The 19,938-nt window shown below is 36.0% G+C and overlaps 2 protein-coding genes across 2 annotated transcripts; one reads left to right on the top strand and one right to left on the bottom strand.

Annotated features, from left to right (window-relative positions):
- The first annotated feature begins 4,098 nt into the window (after window positions 1–4,098).
- On the top strand, window positions 4,099–6,615 carry LOC103412833 (transcription factor DIVARICATA-like). The gene is made up of 2 exons (XM_008351355.4): window positions 4,099–5,669; window positions 5,904–6,615. Exons 1-2 carry the CDS (start codon window positions 5,239–5,241, stop codon window positions 6,394–6,396), a joined length of 924 nt encoding a protein of 307 aa, XP_008349577.1. The 5' UTR covers window positions 4,099–5,238; the 3' UTR covers window positions 6,397–6,615.
- A 4,206-nt stretch (window positions 6,616–10,821) lies between these two features.
- On the bottom strand, window positions 10,822–15,698 carry LOC103429892 (uncharacterized). Its single transcript, XM_008368018.4, has 9 exons — window positions 15,196–15,698; window positions 14,894–15,098; window positions 14,070–14,160; window positions 13,832–13,977; window positions 13,218–13,461; window positions 12,803–12,907; window positions 12,539–12,721; window positions 12,133–12,334; window positions 10,822–11,641 (listed from the first exon to the last, which is right to left on the bottom strand). Exons 1-9 carry the CDS (start codon window positions 15,362–15,364, stop codon window positions 11,148–11,150), a joined length of 1,839 nt encoding a protein of 612 aa, XP_008366240.2. The 5' UTR covers window positions 15,365–15,698; the 3' UTR covers window positions 10,822–11,147.
- Window positions 15,699–19,938: the final 4,240 nt, after the last annotated feature.

The following is a 19,938-nucleotide window of genomic DNA, read 5'->3' as shown; positions in this document are numbered from 1 at the left end:
TAAATATTACATCATTTTGAACATTTGAGAGACGAAGGAAAGAATAAGTGAGCTGAGAGAGGGCGGTGGTGGTTGGCTAAATTATCAGAAGGAAACCAGCAACACTCGGGTCCACGATTTGTATTCCTACGTGGTTCCAGCTCATTGGCCGACGCAGCTCCTTGAGATCATAACTTTTGCAATGATAAAGGAGGCTGACCAATCATAGCCCGGAGGAAAAACCACATGAGGGCCCCCTACTCCCTCAAGTTGCAACTGTACAAAGAGTTTGAAAAGGATTTCTTATCTCAGCAGTGGAAATTGGCTTAGTTAGTAACCCCGTCCTCACTTGCATGTCGCTCCATTAAAGTTTGAGTCTATCAGCCATTCTTGTTGACGTGCGATACATAATTTTTTTTGTAAATTCATATCGATAGAAGATTGCAGTCACGTGCAAGTTTTTTCGATTCAAAATTGTAGGTATACCTTAGCGCTGATGGGGAGAGTAATCAATCTCCTTCTAAACTTTCTGTTACTGAAAAATAAAAATAAAAATCTGACTATTTTATCAAATTTCAATTAATCATGCATTAGAATCCTCTACAATTTTTCTATATCTTTTAGGTTAAACATTTGCTTTTTAAAAATTTGATTAAAGTGCTTTGACCAATAATCACCTCTATTTTTTAAAATTAGAATAATTTTTGAATTTATCCTTTTATTTGCATGATGTATATTTCCTTATTTAGTAGATATATTAGTAATTAAACTTTTTTTTTATCACAGTTTTTTTTTTTGTTATGCAAACATTTAATATTATTTCTTTTTTCAAATGGTTTTTTTTCTTTTTCAAATAGTTGGTGATCAACATAAAAGCTCTGTGTAATTTTTTTCAATTTTTTTTTGTGAAATTATATTTTTTTGTTTTTTTAAGTATAGTTGTTGACGAATTATTATTAGGTACAATACGTTACTTATATATTATCTGTGAGTACGTTTGAATTTAAAAAAAATCATTAATTGGTACGTTTATTTGCAATTTTGGTACATTTGATTTGATACATATTGTTAATATTGGTACATTATTATTATTTTGGTACGTTTTATTTTGTACACATTGTGTATTGGTACGTTTATTCTCAATTAGCCCGGAGGAAAAACCACATGAGGGCCCCCTACTCTTTCAAGTTGCAACTGTACAAAGAGTTTGAAAAGGATTTCTTATCTCAGCAGTAGAAATTGGCTTAGTTAGTAAGCTCATCTTTACTTGTATGTCGCTTCACTAAAGTTTGAGTCTATGTCGTTCTTGTTGATGTACGATACATAATTTTTTTTTTTTGTAAATTCATATCGATAGGAGATTGCAGTCACGCGGAAGTCTTTCCAATTCAAAATTGTAGGTATACCTTAACGCTGGTAGCGAGAATAATCAATCTCCCTCTAAACTTTCTGTTACCAAAAAATGAAAAAAATCTAACTATTTTATCAAATTTCAATTAATCATGCATTAGAATCCACTACAGTTTTTCTATATTATTTAGATTAAACATCTGTGCCTTTTTAAAATTTGATTAAAGTTCTTTGACCAATAATCACCTCTATTTTTTTTTAAATTAAAATAATTTTTGAATTTATCCTTTTATTTGCATGATGCACTTTTTCTTATTTAGTGGAGATATTAGTAATTAAACTATATTTTCTCTTCTTCCAAATATGTTTTTTTAATCACAATTTTTTTGGCAAACATTTAATATTATTTCTTTTTCCAAATGGTTTTTTTTTTCTTTTTCAAATAGTTGGTGATCAACATAAAAGCTCCGTGTAATTTTTTTCAATTTTTTTTGTGAAATTATATTTTTATTTTGCTGTTTTTTAAGTATAGTTGTTGACGAATTATTTTTAGGTACAATACAATATGTATATATTATCTGCGAGTACGTTTGAATTTACAAAAATCATTAATTGGTACGTTTATTTGTAATTTTGGTACGTTTGATTTGATACATATTGTTAATATTGGTACATTATTTTTATTTTGGTACGTTTTATTTTGTACACATTGTGTATTGGTATGTTTATATTATTCTCAATCATATTTTCTCTTAACGTACTAAAAGAAAAACTTATTTCGGTACGTTTGATTTTGGGGGATTTAAAAATATTTTAAACTATTTTGGAAAGAAAATATCTTAAATCCTAGATAATTATTGCTAAATTGTAGCATTATTGTGAAAATAAATTGAATTTAACCAACTTTTTTTTTTTACAATTATCTCTAACGGAGGAGAGTGTAATAAAAAAACTATATTATAAGAAATTTGTTACAATATAATGTGCATATAGCACCAAAATTATGACAAATTTTATTTTTTTAATAAAATCATTAAAAGGTATGGATGTTTGATCTAAAATATTCAAAACTGAGGCGCCTATATCAAAAGATTTTTTTTTTCAAAAGAATAAAAAAGTCTTGCTTTAAAGGTTGGTTTAGAAGAAGCGATAGGGATCAAATTGGCTGCTGTTGACATCCAACATAGTGGAAAATTCGTTAGGGCTGTTAGACAATGTCAATTTTCGTACTGTGAGAATACTGTGGAGTCTGATAAGACCTAAATACAAGGGTCGCATGCTTCTTGCGAAGGACTTGCCTATAATTTTTGTAAGCTATGGTCACATTCCAAACAATAACGGAATTTCGTGTTTTACTTCCAAAGATACGTTACTAGCCTACATGTTAGTGGTGAGTCCAATAGGCAAACATGATTTTCCAAGCCATTTAGAGTATCTCCACTAATTGGTGGAAGGTAAGGAAAAAGGCAACAATATTGCCCTCCAACTCCAACCCAAAAAACAAGTGGCGGCCAACCACTGCCAGCCCAATTGCCCAGCCTTCTCAAGCCCGGCCTATTGCTTTCGGGTAAGCTGACGTCAGCACACAATTTTTAATTTTTTTTTATCAGGGACGTGTAACACACGCACCCAAAAAAGAGAGTGGCCAAGAAAAATTGCAACGGTGGAACCTGTTGCTGCAGAAATTAGACCAACAAGATCCTGTTCGGATCCTTTTGGTGAGGATCTGTGAATCGTGTCCGTTCATCGTAAATCGTACGGTCAGTTTTTGTCAAGTACTATTTATATTTATTTTTAAATAAAAATATTTAAAATGATTTCTGACCACACGATATACGATGAACGGACATGATTCACGGATCTCCAGGATCCTCACAAAGAGGATCCGGCGAGGATACTGACTCGAAATCAGAGACCTTTCCAACAGCTACTGACATGGCGCTGTGTGGACTGTTGGATTTCCAACGGTTAGATGATGGACCATTGGATTTCCAACAGTAAAACAAATTAAAAATAATACCATTGCGACATGTGGCACAATATGGTGCCTTCGATTTCAAATCAATTTGAAAATCAACGGCAACAAGTAATCCAAAGTTAAAAAATAAAATAAAAAGATTAGAAAAAATTGAAACAAATTATTAAAAAAAAATCTGGAAAATGAAAAAAATTAGAATTTTTTATATTGCCGTTCTATAAATACTCAATCTTCAATATTCATTTTTACTGCACTCTTCCATATTTGTTTTCCACTTTCTAATTTAAGGCACATCCAGACCGAACAATCTCTGTCGAATAGGTACAAACATCTACATAAAGATTTGAAAGTTTGGGAATAAGCCCTTGAAAAAGCAGAAGGAGTTTATGCTAGTGGCACTAAGAGCATGGGAATAAGCCATTTGACATTTCTTGCAGAAGATAAGGAAATTCCACACTTCAAGGGAAGATGGACCGAGCCATATTGATTTTATCTCCTAGGTTATGCTATGCTTTTGGCTTGTATTTGGAATAATTTATTAGAATTAAACACTCGTTTAAATGTCAAAAAAAAAAATTGTGAATGGTACTTGCCTGTGCCCTTGTCGTTACCATTGTCAAACAAGTGGAGTTGCATAAGGACAAGTACTATTCAAAGTGAATAGTAAGGGCAACTTACATGTCCTTACCTTTGCCTTCCACTAAAGGGTGGAGATGCTCTTAGACAAAAACTTATCAAAGGGAATGAGCAAAGAAGTAGGCAATTATAGCACTCTCCCAGAAAAGAACATACCACATAGATTCCTATAACACAATTTTGCTAATTTAATTTGCACACTCCCCTGGTGATGCTTTAGGAATTCTCAATAAAAATGTCACCCTGCTCTCACAAAATCGTATTAAAGTTTTGTTTCTAAAAATGTGTCAAACAGTTTTATCAATTTTTTTTTTTGCAATAGACAAGTTATTACAGGATGAACTTCCATCAATCATCATCAGTTGCCAACCCATTGTTTCCTCACAACTCAAAATTAAAGAAGGAAATTTGACCTTCAAACCAATAAAAAAACCCAAAAATCAGAGTGAGTGTGCATTATAATAAGAGGGAACTTTTTCATAATTTGAAGTATCTACAAACACCTTACCCTCCAATCACAGCCACCCCACCTTCATACTCTCTCTCTCTTCCCCCCTCTCTCAAGATTTTAGATTCATTTCTTGAAGCTTTGCTTTTATCTGAGCTCCCTATAGTTTTCTTTTTCCATTTCATAGCTCAAACACTACACTTTTGTTTTTTCTTTCTTCTCTTTTCTTTGTTGCTGAGAGGGCCTCAAAGAAAAAAGGAAGAAAGAAGAAACCTTTCCCTACTTTTCCTTCTCACTCCTGCTCTCAAATTCAGAGCCCCTCTCACTCTACTCCCCAATTGGGTTTTCCCCTTTCTTTTCAGTTTCTCTGTCTTTCCTAATTGGGATGTGTTAGAATTTGAAGGAGAAGAAAGAACAAGAACTTGCAGATACAAGTGAGCTTTCCTGTTTTTAAATCCTGCCCAAGATCCCAATTTCCATTTTCTGAAAACGGTTTCAGTTTGGTTCTCTGTCTATGATCTTTGAAGCTTCCATGGGTTCAGATCCCATTAGGGTTTTTGGGGTTTTTGGATTTGGAGCAAGTTAAACTAATTTGGCTTCTTGATTTGGTTTTCAAGATTTCATTTTCGATTTCGAAAAGTTGGGTTCTTTTCTGGATTCCTCAGAGAAAAGGTATTCTGATTCCTTTCAGAATGCCCCTTGATTTAACACATTTCACCACTCTGAAATCTCCACCCCTCTCGCTCTGCATTTCCTCTTAAGGGTTCTCCTTCTCTTGCTCTGTTTCTCCAAATTCTTCAAGTTTTTCGTTATGTTAGTGTGAATTGGAGCTCTTTAATTCGATCATATGAAGTTTGAGATGGAGATTCTGTCCCCTTCGTCCTACTCTTCGACTTCGAATTGGCTTGTCGAAGAGAGCAGGAGCGCGAGATGGACTTCGGCGGAGAACAAAATGTTCGAAAACGCCCTGGCGGTGTACGACAGGGACACGCCGGACCGGTGGCACCAGGTGGCGGCTATGATACCGGGGAAGACGGTGAGGGACGTGAAGAAGCAGTACGAGGAATTGGAAGCTGATGTTGGCCAGATAGAAGCAGGGCTAGTTCCAATTCCGGGATACAGCACCTCTCCATTCACATTGGAGTGGGTGAACAGACATGGCGGCTATGATGGGTTCAAACAGCAGGCTTACGGGTTTGGCGGCAAGAGATCTTCGTCGAATCGCCCTTCGGATCACGAAAGAAAGAAAGGGGTTCCGTGGACTGAGGAAGAACACAAGTAAGTTTTCCAATGTACAATTGAGAATGTAATAACATTTTGATCTGTTGAAGTAAATTGAATTGAAGTTTTAACTTTTTTCGAGTATATGATCAACAAAAAGTGCGAAATTTTGGTATAAATTCGGTATTGCGTATCAAGGTTAGCTAAGATGTCGAAATTCTGATGAAAATTATATTGGTTAAGAATTTTTCAGACATTGTTTTGACATGATATTTTGATGATTCTGCACAGGCTGTTCCTAATGGGGCTGAAGAAGTATGGCAAGGGGGACTGGAGGAACATCTCGCGGAATTTTGTGGTGACACGAACACCAACTCAGGTGGCTAGTCACGCACAGAAGTACTTCATCAGGCAGCTTTCCGGGGGCAAGGATAAGCGAAGAGCCAGCATCCATGACATAACAACTGTCAATCTCAACGACATGAGAACTCCGTCTCCAGACAACAAAAGTCCTATCTCTCCAGAGCTGCCTCAGCATCCGAATTCTGCTGTCACCGCAAGGGTTCCATTTCAGTGGCATCAGCCGCAAGGCGGTGGAGTAAACATGGGTTTCAATCAAGGGCATGGAAATATGTTCATGTCTTCCCATCCTTATGGGATTAGTTCATATGGACTAAAAATGCAGGGGCAGGATATGCACAAAGGTGCTGCTAATAATTCGTACTATGGACCGCAGAATTTGGGTTTCCAGATGCAATCCTCGCAGCACTACCCGCACGGATGATCTAGCAGCGGCAGCTCTCCTGTCCTCAATCCTCTGCAGCTTCACATGCCGTCATATGGTCTTTTAGTTCATTGGTTTAGCTTGATCTGAGCTCTATTTTCATGGTTTAATGTAAATATGTTATTCAGAACTTTGAGTTAGCCAAGCAGTATTTGGGGAACAGGATCCAAGTTTTTTCTTGGAATTTCTAATTATGAAGTTGAAGCATCTCAAACCCTATGGATTTGATGTTCTTGCCCCACTCTGGATTTCATATTCTGTTATGTGATAAGGTAGTGGTGAATTATTGCATAAGGCATCTAAATGATGAACAAGAGCATGGATGAGAGAGAGAGAGAGATTGATTTTACTTTCTAGAATCCGGTTTGCGAGAAAAACTAACGAAAAGTTCAAAAAAACTTCTCTTTTAACAAAAAATCATTTTTAAAGGTATAGTGAATAGTGCCAGTTAAAAGCAAAAATATGATTTTTCGTTAAAAGTAAACAGTACCGAGAGTATTTTGTTAAAACTTCCAAAAAACTTAGGCAGGGCAATTTGATCAGCACCACTTGAGTCACACACTCTCAAAGGAGGCCGAGGCCCACATCGAATCCCACATAGGTTATACTTCCAATGTACACCGGCCTTTTGTGAGAGTGGCCGAATCAACTGACCGATTAGGTTGCCTTACTGAATATTTTCTCCCGGCTTAAGGATCTTATCTTAAAGCAAGATGCTAAGCTGAGCGGTTTGACTGTTCTTTATCTGAGACCTTAAAAATGGTTCCTCTAGTGAAGAATGGAATGCAGGAGGGAGATCATACATCAGATCAGATCGCATCTTAGTGAAGATAAAGCATCTTTAATCAAATAGTGAAAGCATAATTAGTACGTCTTAGTATCTCACCTGCATATTAATTATGAATCTTATGACCAGGATTAGTACTAATCATGATTAACTTAATACGCACGGGGATTTTCCAAGCTTTAGTTTTTCTCTACCCTTTGAATTTTAGTCAAATGTCTAGGACTTCTATTTTTGCCACAAAGGCTCAAACTTTGCCACTTAACAGAATACGGAAAAAATTAAAATTGTTGAAAAATCTACGAGCATCTCACATCGTGCTTTGACTACTCGGAATAATTTAAAGAGAATGATTCCCGCTTACTCATTTTCTCCTTCTGCACAATTCCGTTTACTTTTGTCATTGATTCTCCTTTGATTTATGCAATCAAATAATCTATGAGCATCTCACATTACGCTTTATCTGTTCAGGGGAGAAAAGACGTTGCGGAAATCACTTCCCTAATCTAAATCTTCCCTAACTAGTCTTTAGACTATGCAGTCAGACTTGTTGCTTTCCACCAGGGAAAAAAAAGGGTAAAGAAAGGCACTGGATGCTGGATTTTGAATTCAAATAGGCCAAGTCATAGAGCACTTATGTTTGGAATTCGATGGTAATTGGTAAGTAAGACTGCCTACTTTTAACTCTTTTTAGACTGTCTCACTACTTTGGTTCAAAAAATGGGCAAGTTGACTAGCCAAGACCTTCAAAGTCCAAAAGCTTTGATTAAATGCTGACTCTTCCCTGCACTAACTCAAGCATCTTATGCTTCTTCAATCACTTTTCTGGCAATGTTTCTATGAGATCCTCTTCTAATTAGGAAAGAAGATCCCCTTCTAGTAGTCTAGGAGTGATGATTAATGATTTAATTAAGCTTAGAAAATACTCGACTCGTTCCAGGGAAGGAGTTTTTTTCTTCTTTTTACAAGTAAATCACAATTTGACACGTGAATATAAATTTTTCTTTTTAATAAGTCAGTTTAGTATATGTATCAGCCGATAACTTACTGTTATTGATGAATGACTCGTTAATTGAAAGGAGCCAATATTAGTGGTCCATTCTATAATAATATACAGCACAGAACAAGATACAGAACAGATTTGGTCTGGTAAGTTTCTATAAATTGGTGGTTCATGTTTTCAGTGCTGGATTTGGAATTTTGACGATGGTGGTTTTGTGATTCCAAGTGTACGGCACCTACCAACTAAATAATGTTAAAAGAGATTAAATTGTCCTCTAATCAGATCTTAGACTCAACTTGTGATCATGATACAGAATTTGGAGACAATCCTTTTATTGGCAGAAAGACTTCTTAACCCTTGTTTCTCTGAGTCTGCATTATTATTATTATTATTATTTCATATATATATATATATATATATATATAATGACGAGGAATTTGTAACACCAATTTTTTTACAAAATTTGTTTACTTGATTTTGTATAGTTCATTACGTAATTTGAGATTCTCTTTTGGTGGGGATATGATTGACTTGTAATATATTTACCTTTTGACTTTCTTCTTTTATTTATTTGGAAGAAGAATCTTGCTTCTAATTAAGTGCTACTTTGAACTAGTAATATGCAATGCCATATGGTAAGACAACCTAGCAATTATTACCTACTATTTAGCTGCATAATGTTCAATGACAGTACAAGCATATTTTGGAAGCTGAGTTTGCATCACACGTGCAAAATATGAGTGTAGTGGAGATGATAATACTTCGTTGGATATGTGCCCACATGAGAAATGATAGAATTAAGAACGAGGATATCCGAGGTAATAAGAGTAGTTACAATTGAAGATAAGACAATAGATAATCGGTTAAGGTGGTTTGGACATAGAAGACATGTAGATACTCTGGTTAGAAAATGCAATTATTGAGATAGGGCCTCACGGAAAAAGAGATGGAGGAAGACTTTAGAAGATTTGGAAAGAGATTTTAAGAAAAGACATGGAGCACTAGAGCTAAACACAATGGCGGGATAGGATTCATACAATCAACCCTAATTAGTATGATAAAGCTTTGTTGTCATTATATCCTTAGAACGAGGGAGTATTCAATAAGGTTGTCGCACTACTACTATGGTACATTGGCAGACCAAGGGGTTCATGACACGTTCATTGGGTGAGAGTTAAAATATAGGTGATGAGTCACGTGATATGGATGCTCTTATTAAGTTTTTTTCTCCCTCGTAACAAGGTTTTTGTGGAACTAATTTCCGCATTGGACTAATGATCCATTCAAAGGTAATGTCATGGCATGGATGTTTGCCACCCAAACCCAAAAAGATCAACTTGTTAGGTGATACCATTTTCCTAACCTCGTGAACCCATGAATTGATCGAACTCATTCCTATCCGGTGTAGTGTTCCAGTCCGTAACATTCACCCCTAATCGAACATGAAACATCTCTTCTTCATCGTTGAACACCCTGCCTATCTATGTGTGATCTCTCAGCAGATTTCTAATATCGATGTGCAGATCATATAGTAGACATTCCGAAGCGTTACTTTTCTCCAACAGATGGTTAAAGAAAAGGGATGAGAGAATCGATGGAGAGAAAACAAGAAAAACCAAAAACAACTTCAGGGGATTTACTACGTGAAACTTCAACTTTATATGAAAGGAAACTTGCTATTGCAGAGCATACAGTTAAACAAAATGGCAAAACAATAAACAAATGGCTCTAGTTGCACTGTGCTGTTTTTCACTTTGTTCCATTTTCAAGATAGGCATACTAGGGTTACACCCTCGTGTCAGGGCAAAATCTTGGGTGTAACGGGGAAGATACCCCTTCTATCTTACTTATTGCGTGACCATGCCAAATATATTTTTCTCGGTCAATGAGATACTGTTCTACTCAACCCTGTGTATGAAGTAAAGAATCCAGACCAACTCGGGCAATATAGTCATTGACAATTGGGTTTCTCCACAGTAAAATGACAAACTAATCACCATCATTTTCCAACCCTTTCTGCAACTTGGAGAGGAAAGCATCCTATACCACTTTATTCCTAGTTTGATTAACATCTCAAAAACTAATTCTAACCACATACATATAGTATCGCACCATCCGTACTTCTACTTTCGGCCATCTTGTTTTCTCTCCATTTTCTCAACTTGTATTCTGATTCTTCTCTCTCAAATTGCTAGTAGCTAAAATGCACTCCAGAATTCCCTATGGACCCTAGGTCCGGTTTTTGCTACAGTAAAACAGGATCCCTGCTAAGAAAGGGCTAGATATTCATACATCAAAAGAAAAGATATGAGAGGACTTTTTGTAGGGTTTGATTCTCTATGATGCTTCACTTCAGTGGCCCCCCGGAGATATCTGGGAATAATCTCTTGTGGGGGGACCTATTTCTACATATCAAAGTAAAGAATATTGAAGGTCGGAAAGCAGAAGATGCATCATATCTGAACAACATTAGTTAATGTAATCACAGATTAAACGGTTTCATTTCCGTGTGAGTAATAAGAATCGGAGAAACAGTTGAACAGACTAAGGAGTAGAAGTTGAGGCATACCTGGACAAGAAAAAGAGTATAATAGATAAAGACATACCATTGTCAATAATATCAGTTGGGATCCGAAGCTTTAGTTGGGAAATATGAGACTGGAAACCTTGTCCTTCTATCTCTTTATTGTAATGAACCGAATTTCAAATATCTGATAGTACGACTTGTATCCGCTCTAAGAAAACATTGCATAGTCCACCCTTCATGCCAGCTGACTATAATGACAAGGAACAAGCGGCATGGTAATAAGGTAACATAAGAAAAGAACAGGATAAATTCATACATTCAATAAGTACAGAGACATTTGATATCCAGGTGGAAATTATTCCTGAACGGTGGTTCTGCTAAAATAGACTCAGGAAACTCAGTCTACTCTTGCGAACGGTCTCAGTCATTGAATGATTTTAGTGCAAGGACCTTCCCTTATTGTAAGTCAACCCGAAGCCAAGAGGATATAAAGGGTCATATGAGTTGTCTCTGGCGTTCATGGGAAGCTGTTCAACACTTTTAAACCATGAAACTGGTAGTCTGCCCTCGAAGTCATAATCTCCGAAGATAACATCTGTAATTCCCTCTCCTTCACTACCAGGCAACCAAGCAGCGACAAGAGCATCCATCTTTTCCAAGAGTTGGGGCTCTAAAGTTAAGGGCCTTCCAGATATCAGAATCACCAGCGTAGGGAATCTGTCAGCAACTGAGCTTATAACATCAGCTCCATTAAAGGGGATCACAAGCGTTAAATTGTCACCCCTGAATTCTGCATATGGACCTTCACCAACAGCTACGACTGCAAAAGAGATATCTTGGCGTGCTAAGGTCTCTGTTGACGGACATAGCTCATAAATAATTTCTGTATCGTCTCCAACTGCCTTCTCGATAGCTTCCAAGACGGTTGTGCCTTCACATGTAAATCACTTATTAGTTAAGTGTGTCTGTGCAATCAAAGCGACAGTATAAGATATTAACATGAAAATATACAATCTAAGAATTCCTTGTTCTCTACAAAATTTCAGCATAAGATTTAACTATGTTGTTGAAAAACAATAGAACCTAACTAGGGAGCAGAGGAAAGTTTTCATTGTTTCTTCACCCCCGAAGAAAACTGTGGGCCAAGACCGTGGGAGCATACAATGATTTAGGAGTAATACATTACCAGATTCCCCAGTGACAAGAAAGGAGAATGTCTCTTCTTTGCATTAGTTATTCAAGAAGCAGATTTTCAGTTCAATAACTCAAAACAGAAAACTTATCGAAAACTATCTGTATGAAAGTTAAAATCCTACTGTCCTCGTCTAGTGAAGTTATATATAATCACATTAATAATTGATTATAACAATCAACCTATAGCCTTTTCAATTATTCAAACGGTGGGCACATAACATTTCATACCAATTGTGATCCTGCCACTGCGACCATCCCAAGTAGCTGTCCATCCTCCACACTGATATCCAAGATCATCGGCATGTGTTCCAGTAACAAGTATTCTTTTTACTTTTCTATCTAATGGGAGAAAAGGTTTCCTTGGGTCCTTTCCATTCTTCAACATAACCAAGGACTTGCGAACTGCTTCCCGTGCTAGATCTCTATGCAGCTGTACAAAACAGTAACAGTAAAAACTGCATCTCAGGTATCAAATCGATTGGGGAAGTTCTTGTATAACTGTTGCTAAATTTAAAGCATTACAAGGTCCAAAATGCCTCAAATAAGAGTAATATTTTTAAAATAGAATATGTTCAATGAGCAACGCGAAGCATGTGATTTTCTATGAGGTGAATACAAGACACTATGAACTTACCTTGCAACCAACTATGTCTAGCAAGGATCTATCGGAGAAAGGATGCTCAAAAATACCGGCAACAAACTTCACTCTCAGTATTCTTTCAACAGCATCATCTATCCTGGACATCGGTATCTCCCCATGTTCCACCAGATATACCAAATCCTCCACAAACTGTTCATATCTGAAAGGCACCATCACCTGCATACCTTGTCAATCAGACAAAAGAAGTGCCAATCAAGGATTGAAACAAACAAATTGAACTTAAAGTTCAATGTCTACCATGTCAACTCCTGCATTAACGGAAGATGAAATGCAGAAACGATAGTCTGAACCTTGAGGTTCACAAAGTCGGTCAAGTGCTTCCCAGTCAGAAATCACAAAACCCTGCAGCAGAAAAAACACTGTTATTTATCTGACATCCCGCCTTTTAATGTTAGAGAAACTACTTTAAAAAAACCACGCAAAATCTGACAGTCACATCTAATACCAATAAAAATGTGCCTCTTTTAATTAATTTGAGTTTCACTATATCATTCTAATGTTAGCAAAGTTGCATCAAATTGATCAGTAGGAAGCATATCCAGAGCCCAGAAAGCTAGCAAAAAGCAAGCAAAATGTGCAGTGTCACATTTCTTTATAGAATCTATGATTATAACAAAAGCTCTTACAGGTGCATGTTATATGGTTTCTTTACCTTAAATCCTAGCTTATCTTTCAATACTTCTGTCAGGAGAAAACGATCAGCATGTAATTTACTTCCATTCCAACTGGAATAGGATGCCATAACAGTAGAAACTCCCTGAGAAATACAGTCCAGATATGGTGCCACATGAATCCTCTCTAAGTCCTCGTAAGATGATATGGTATTCCCCTCGTTTAGACCTTTATGTGTACCCCCATCTCCGACAAAATGCTTGGCACATGCAATAGTTTTGTTTCTGGAATAAAAAGAAAATGGAAGTTAAAAAATAATTTATAATCTTTATTAGCAAGTTATATCTGACTTAGTAATGGAATACAAAATCAAGGTATGAATATGTTAACATGAAAGATGAGAAAGTGAGTACAATTTCTAAATATCTAAGATAATTGAACTATGTGAAAGCATCTTGACATAACTTCAGATACAATTAATACACAGAACAAAGGAGATGAGTTTTCAGGAAACGATCTCATCAGTGTCTATGTGAATCTCCAGCAAGTATTCTTTTTCCCTTTTCTTCTTCCCTCTTGAATTCAGGCAAAGATGTAACATGTTTGATGAAAGACGTATACATGGAAAATTTTTAACAGACGACTTCTACTTACCTTCCCATTACAAAAGGGTAGCCCTTTGGATGTCCTTCAGGTGGCTGCCCCTGCAAGCCTGTAACAACGGTAGTCATCTTTCTAACAATTTCAGTGTCTTCACTGAAACTCTCATAGCATCTTCCCCATCTGGGATCTTTGCAAACCTGTCAGAACCCATTCAAGTGAATTGCATGACTAATACATTTAATTTCATCAGTCTTACTGTAATAACAAACATATGTCCCTCGTGACATACAGCAACACAGGGAGCAAAAGTATAGTGAATGCCACTGGCCCTGACTTCAAGAGCAGTTGCAGCACCAATCCTTTCAGCCAAATCAGCATCTCTGTCACACAGTTCATAATAGATGAGGGGAAATACAGGACTAAAACAGAACTTGTATCTATAATTTAGTAATTTAACTCCACTTTTTCCTTCTGGGTTTCTTTTTTTCTTTCTTTATATCATTCTTTTTAACTGAATGGCAACACGAATATCAACCACTACAAGGAAATCAAATTAAAAGGACAAAGAGAACATAGAAATAGCCACCAACCCATTGGTGGTTAAGCTGTACAAGTTATTAGAATGTGAGCATTCCATTCAAAACCAATTGGCAAGACTTCAATTCTCTGATGTGGGAATCGTTTTCTCAACACTCCCCCTCATGTGTAGCGTCACTCCAACCAAATACCTAACACGTAGCCTGCTCTAATCCCATACGAGCATCCAACGCAAAACCAATTGGCGGGCGGAGAGACCCAAGATCTTTTAAACTGTTATGCAAGGCTTTATTTCTCCGACGTGGGATTCACAATCTCAGTTTGAGCAGCATTATAAATATATGACTAAATTGCTGTTCCAGAAAAGATGAAATCTTGGGTCCATGTTCTTGCCATTCAACTTCCAGTAATTAACGTAACTGTAACCTTTCGAGTAATGAGTAGGGATTCAAAACATAAATGATAAATTTCAATTCTTTTCCAACATTTTCTTAGTAACCAAACAAAGCAGCAACAAGAAGTAAAAAACTGGATCAATTACAACTTTGAACTCAAAAACCAGTGAATGAAGCTAACCTGGATGCCCCAAGACCAACATTGTGAGGAAATATGGTGGCACCATATACACTGTTGTTCCCATGAACCGCATCAATCCCATATATCATCGGTATTCCGAGCCTGTTTTCAAGTGCCGACCTCTGAAACCCGTCGACCATATCTGCCCAGTCCTTTGATAAGGCATTCTCAAAGGGCACACTGCCTCCAGCACTGAGTATACTCCCTGCATGATAGAAACGCAGATATTGCCCTCCAGATTTTTTATGAAACGAGTGAAAGAAAGTAAAGACATGCATGTTAAAGTTCAAGCCATGGGGTACCGATGGAGAAGTCTCTGATGGCTTCTGGGGTGGAGACCTGGCGCTCGATTTGGGTCATCTGGCCGGCCTTCTCTCTCAAAGTCATGCGCGAAAGGAGGTCCTTGACTCGAGCTTCAATGGGTTCATTCGGGTTTCTGTATATGCAATTCAAGTCGTTGACTTTGTCCATCTTTGAGCTCAGCTTAAGCTCTTCTTCTTCTTCCTTCCTCTTCCTAGCTTCAGCTGAACAGATCAGGTATGCAACTCTGAGTGTTACAAGTAAATCTGACCAATTTTAGCCGGTAGAGTTGCATTGCAGCATATTATTACGTACAATGTCATCGCTTGTCTGGAAGCCACCAATTTTCCATCACCGACTCGCATCACGTATCTCAAATCAATCATACATTTTAAATATCTTTTTATCTAAAATAGTTCTTGAAATTGACATAACTTTTTATTTTGATCTTTGAAATTTGAAATCAGCACTTTGGTTTCTAAGATTTAAGATCAATAGAAATAATTCCTAAGTTTGTCAAACATCAATCATTTTCTAATAGAAATAGTTCTTAAGTTTGTCAAACATCAATCATTTTGTAAAAAGTATCCATTAAATAAGGATAAAATGATAAAACTATCCTTAATTTTTGTCAAATTAAGTTGGCTCATTGTTTATTAAATTGATGATATTTTTGTCATTATGGGTCTTTTAACATATTTATCCACGGAATGATCAAAATGATAATGGTGGACAAACTCATGGACCATTTATATCGATTTCAAATTTCAAAGACCAAAATGAGAAATTATGTCAACTTCAAAAACTATTTTAGCTAAAAAAATTCTTAAATTTTGCACACAATAGTATGTGACATCCCGTTACATTGGTACGCAAACGGGACGGAACGGAATGGGACGGGACAGAACAGGACGAAACTGATGATGTAAATATTGAAAAAGATAAGGAGAAATTTTGTCATAAAATGTTATAAATTTGTGTTCCACGGATGTGGAATTGATCGTTCCAGGGGGAAGAGGTGGAACGAAAAATCAGCCAAATTTGGTCCCATGGGACAACCCGTTCCATAGTTTTTAGGCGCACCAAACGTGGGACGGAATGGCTCGTCCCGTCCCACGTACCAAACGGTACCTCAAAGTCTTTTTAACTTGAGTAAAGTGTAGTAATGGTCCCTCAACTAAAAAACCATTACCATTGGTCCCTCAACTTATCAAAATATGTAGCTATAGTCATTTTCATCAATTTCGTCAAAATTTTATCAAAATAAGTTATGTTGGAATAACTATTTATATCATTAGGATCCCTCAACTCATCAAAGTGTGTAATTATGGTCATTTTCACCAATTACGTCAAAATTTTTGTCAAAATGAGTTATGTTGGAATGACCATTGTTACAATTAGGTTAAGGTTAAGGGACAATTTCTCTAGTTGAATTAAAGTTGAAGGACCAATGGTAATGGATTTTTAGTTGAGGGACCATAGCTGCACGTTTTGATGAGTTGAGAGACCAATGGTAATGAATTTTTAATTGATGGACCATTGCTCCAATTGAGTTAAAGTTAAGGGATCATAACTCGTCAGACAATACTCTACGTAACTATATTACTACCTACTTATTTGAATAGGAGTGGCCTTTTGTTGTGTGGAGGATGTCACCAGCTTTCTTGCTTTGTCTAAATCTAACTTTCTTGTGATTGTGGATGTCGCTTACTAGGGCTAACTGGCGCATCTACCATTCATAATTAGTCAATTGTTTGTCAACAAATTTTGGGGGTAACTTGCGCATCTACCATTCATAATTAAGGTTCTAAAAATTGTTAGGCGCTAGTCGGGCGGCTGGTTGGAGCCTAGGGCCTAGGCGGCTAGGCGGGCGCCTAGGCGGACTAGGCGGATTTAAGTAAATCTATCATATTTTATGTAAATAAGTGTCTGCTTCTACTTGAAATATATATAATTTCATCATAAACTACAAAATACAATGCATATATATCATGAAGTATTGGAACATAATGAAAACATGTGAAATAAGGATATAATGTTTGTTCATTCAAGTATGCAATAAGTCTCTTACAATTTATTGGAAAAAAACAAAATGCAAAATGAAAGTTATGTATTTTCTGTCTAAGTGAGTTGCAACCTAGGCGGGTCTAGGCGGGTGCCTAGGCGGGTTAGGCGGGTGCCTAGGTGGTCTAGGCGGTGGGCTGGGGCCTAGGCATTAATCGGGGCGGTGGGCTGGGGCCTAGCGCCTAGGCAGAGCTAGGCGGGGATTTTTAGAACAGTGTTCATAATAGATACTGGCTAGTGATTTTACCACGTCTTTTGCATACATCGGCGTAGTTAAGTTAGTTAGGACAATGTACCTCATTAGCACTCAAGCTTGAATTTCTCTCCTGGTATTTTGGAGTACATAATAGAATATCTATCCAAAAAAACACGTACACATCTCTTAACCTCTGCTACCCTCCCTCTTGAGGTTTCAAAAAAGGCTTTTGTTTTACAATGTATAAGTTTTCTTGTGTGATCAAATATGAGGTATAAATTTATCCGAATTCAACAAAGTAGTTACATTTACATTGAATTCTTTCTCAAAAAAGGGGAAGACATAAGAAAATTGATATGTTTCAAATATTTGGAACACACAAAGGTTTCCTACTCTAATCGTATGGAGAGCCAAATGAATCTGTTCAACTGTTATTGAACATCATATTATTTATTTATGCTACAACGGTTACGCGGATCATTATATTACTTTTTAATGTTTTTTTTTAGAAAAAAAGGAGGACAACGGATGACAAGCCACTGTTACCCACATCTTCTACAGATTAACTTCTTCTAATTTATTCTGGAATTCCTTGTCACGACTACTCGATCATCAAATTCATTAGTACCTGTTCTATTTAACAAGTTTTGCGTTCGTTAGTCTCGGAAACTCAATGAATATAAGATCCCTCTCTTCTAGCTTTTAGAGAGAACAAAATAACGTTGTGAAAATGTGAGTTATATTTATAAGGGACACTTTGGATGGGGTCCCTAACTATCAATAGTCTTTGATTGAAACCTTGTTAGTTTTTAGTTTTTTATTGAGGTCCCTGACATTAATGTAATAATGTAAGTTACTATATTTTTTTAATTAAAAAAAAAAAATTGAAATTTGTAATTGTTTATATTAATGAGATTAACCCATAATTTATGGGATTAAAAATAATAAAATATAAATTATACTCTCTATTATATTGTGTGTGTGTGTACATATATGTATGGGTACATTAACCAAAATTAACAAAAAAAGTTATTGTACCAAAACATGGATACATTATTAAATCAACGAAAAAGAATGTACTCATATAAGTTTAAACATGGATTAAAAAATTTGAATGGATTTTATATTAAAAAAAGGGTACATTTTACATATAACAAATTGATATATTTGAGAATGGGCACATTTAAGATTAAAAAAATTGAAAAATTATATGAATGGGTACATTTAAGATTAAAACATTGAGAATCTTTTTATATATAAAAAAAAACTAATAGGTACAAACTTAATTTAATTTAATTTTTTATTATTTTGAAAATTAATTAGAAGTTTAATAGAGGTGTGAGTATTAAACCCTAAATTAATTACTAATTTTTATATTAAAAAATTATATAATAAACATGTAAATTCATTATCACATTAATGCTAGGGACTTGAATCAAAATTTGAGAACTAATAAGGTCTTAATCAATGAACAGTAAAAACTAGGGACCGGATACTAATTTTTCCAATTTATAATAATATTTGCTTATATATGAGGTTTGCAGAATAACGAGGTTTGTAAAATGTTTGCTTATTCACCAAGAAGAAACAAAAAAATATTTTTCGTGGAAATTATACTTTGCTTACCTTGGTTTCTGTTCGTGATACATTTTCCCCATCTTCACTACAGTTTTTGTCAAGTTTTGATCTCTTCAACTGGTTTTTTCAATTCTGCAGTAGCCTCAGTAATTGGTTTCCTTTCAATTCAGGAGCAGCCTCCGTTGCTTTTCTTGCCACATTTACAATTTCTTCACTTAGCTTTTTCACCTCAATAGCTCCCTCATTTGCCTTATGTGCTACATCAGTGCCGGCCCTGAGATTTCAGGGCCCTGTGCGAAAGTAAATTAAAAACCTGAATATGCTAAGATCGTAAAATCTTTTCAGTTGTACTAAATTGTAATAGGACTAAGAATTTCATACAAACAACTGATGGTGTGGTGTATTCATGTTTTTCGTTAACTTTAAGAGGTCAAGGGCTCGAATACAAAGTAGGGCAATGCCCAGTGACGCTAACAAATCACTTTTGTAAACTAGCTACACATCTAAATGTATATATTTCCGATCTAAGTCCTATTTCTTCAGCTGGCCTTTTCAGTTCTCTCGAAATCTCTACTTGTTTTTGTGACGTTGCTTCGCTTTCTTTAGCTGTTTGTTTCAATTCTGTTGCAGACTATTAATTTTTCTGATCCAATTCCTTTTTCTTTAGCTGACCTTTTAAGTTCTCTCGGAATCTCTACTGTTTTTTGTGATGCTATTTTGCTTTCTTTAGCTGGTTTTTTCAACTCTGTTGTAGACTATTGATTTTTTTTGGTCCAGTTCCTGTTTCCTCAGCAGACCTTTTCAGTTCTCTTGGAATCTCTACTGCTTTTTTGTGATGCACCTGCAATTTTTTCAGTTTGCACTTTTAAATTTGTTGGGACCTCTGCTTCTTTTGTCGATACACTCT

This window comes from Malus domestica, chromosome 11 (assembly GCF_042453785.1).
Source record: "Malus domestica chromosome 11, GDT2T_hap1".
Taxonomy (NCBI): Eukaryota; Viridiplantae; Streptophyta; class Magnoliopsida; order Rosales; family Rosaceae; genus Malus; species Malus domestica.
Note: the sequence above shows the minus strand (reverse complement) of the source record. Positions and strands in the feature narration are given on the sequence as shown.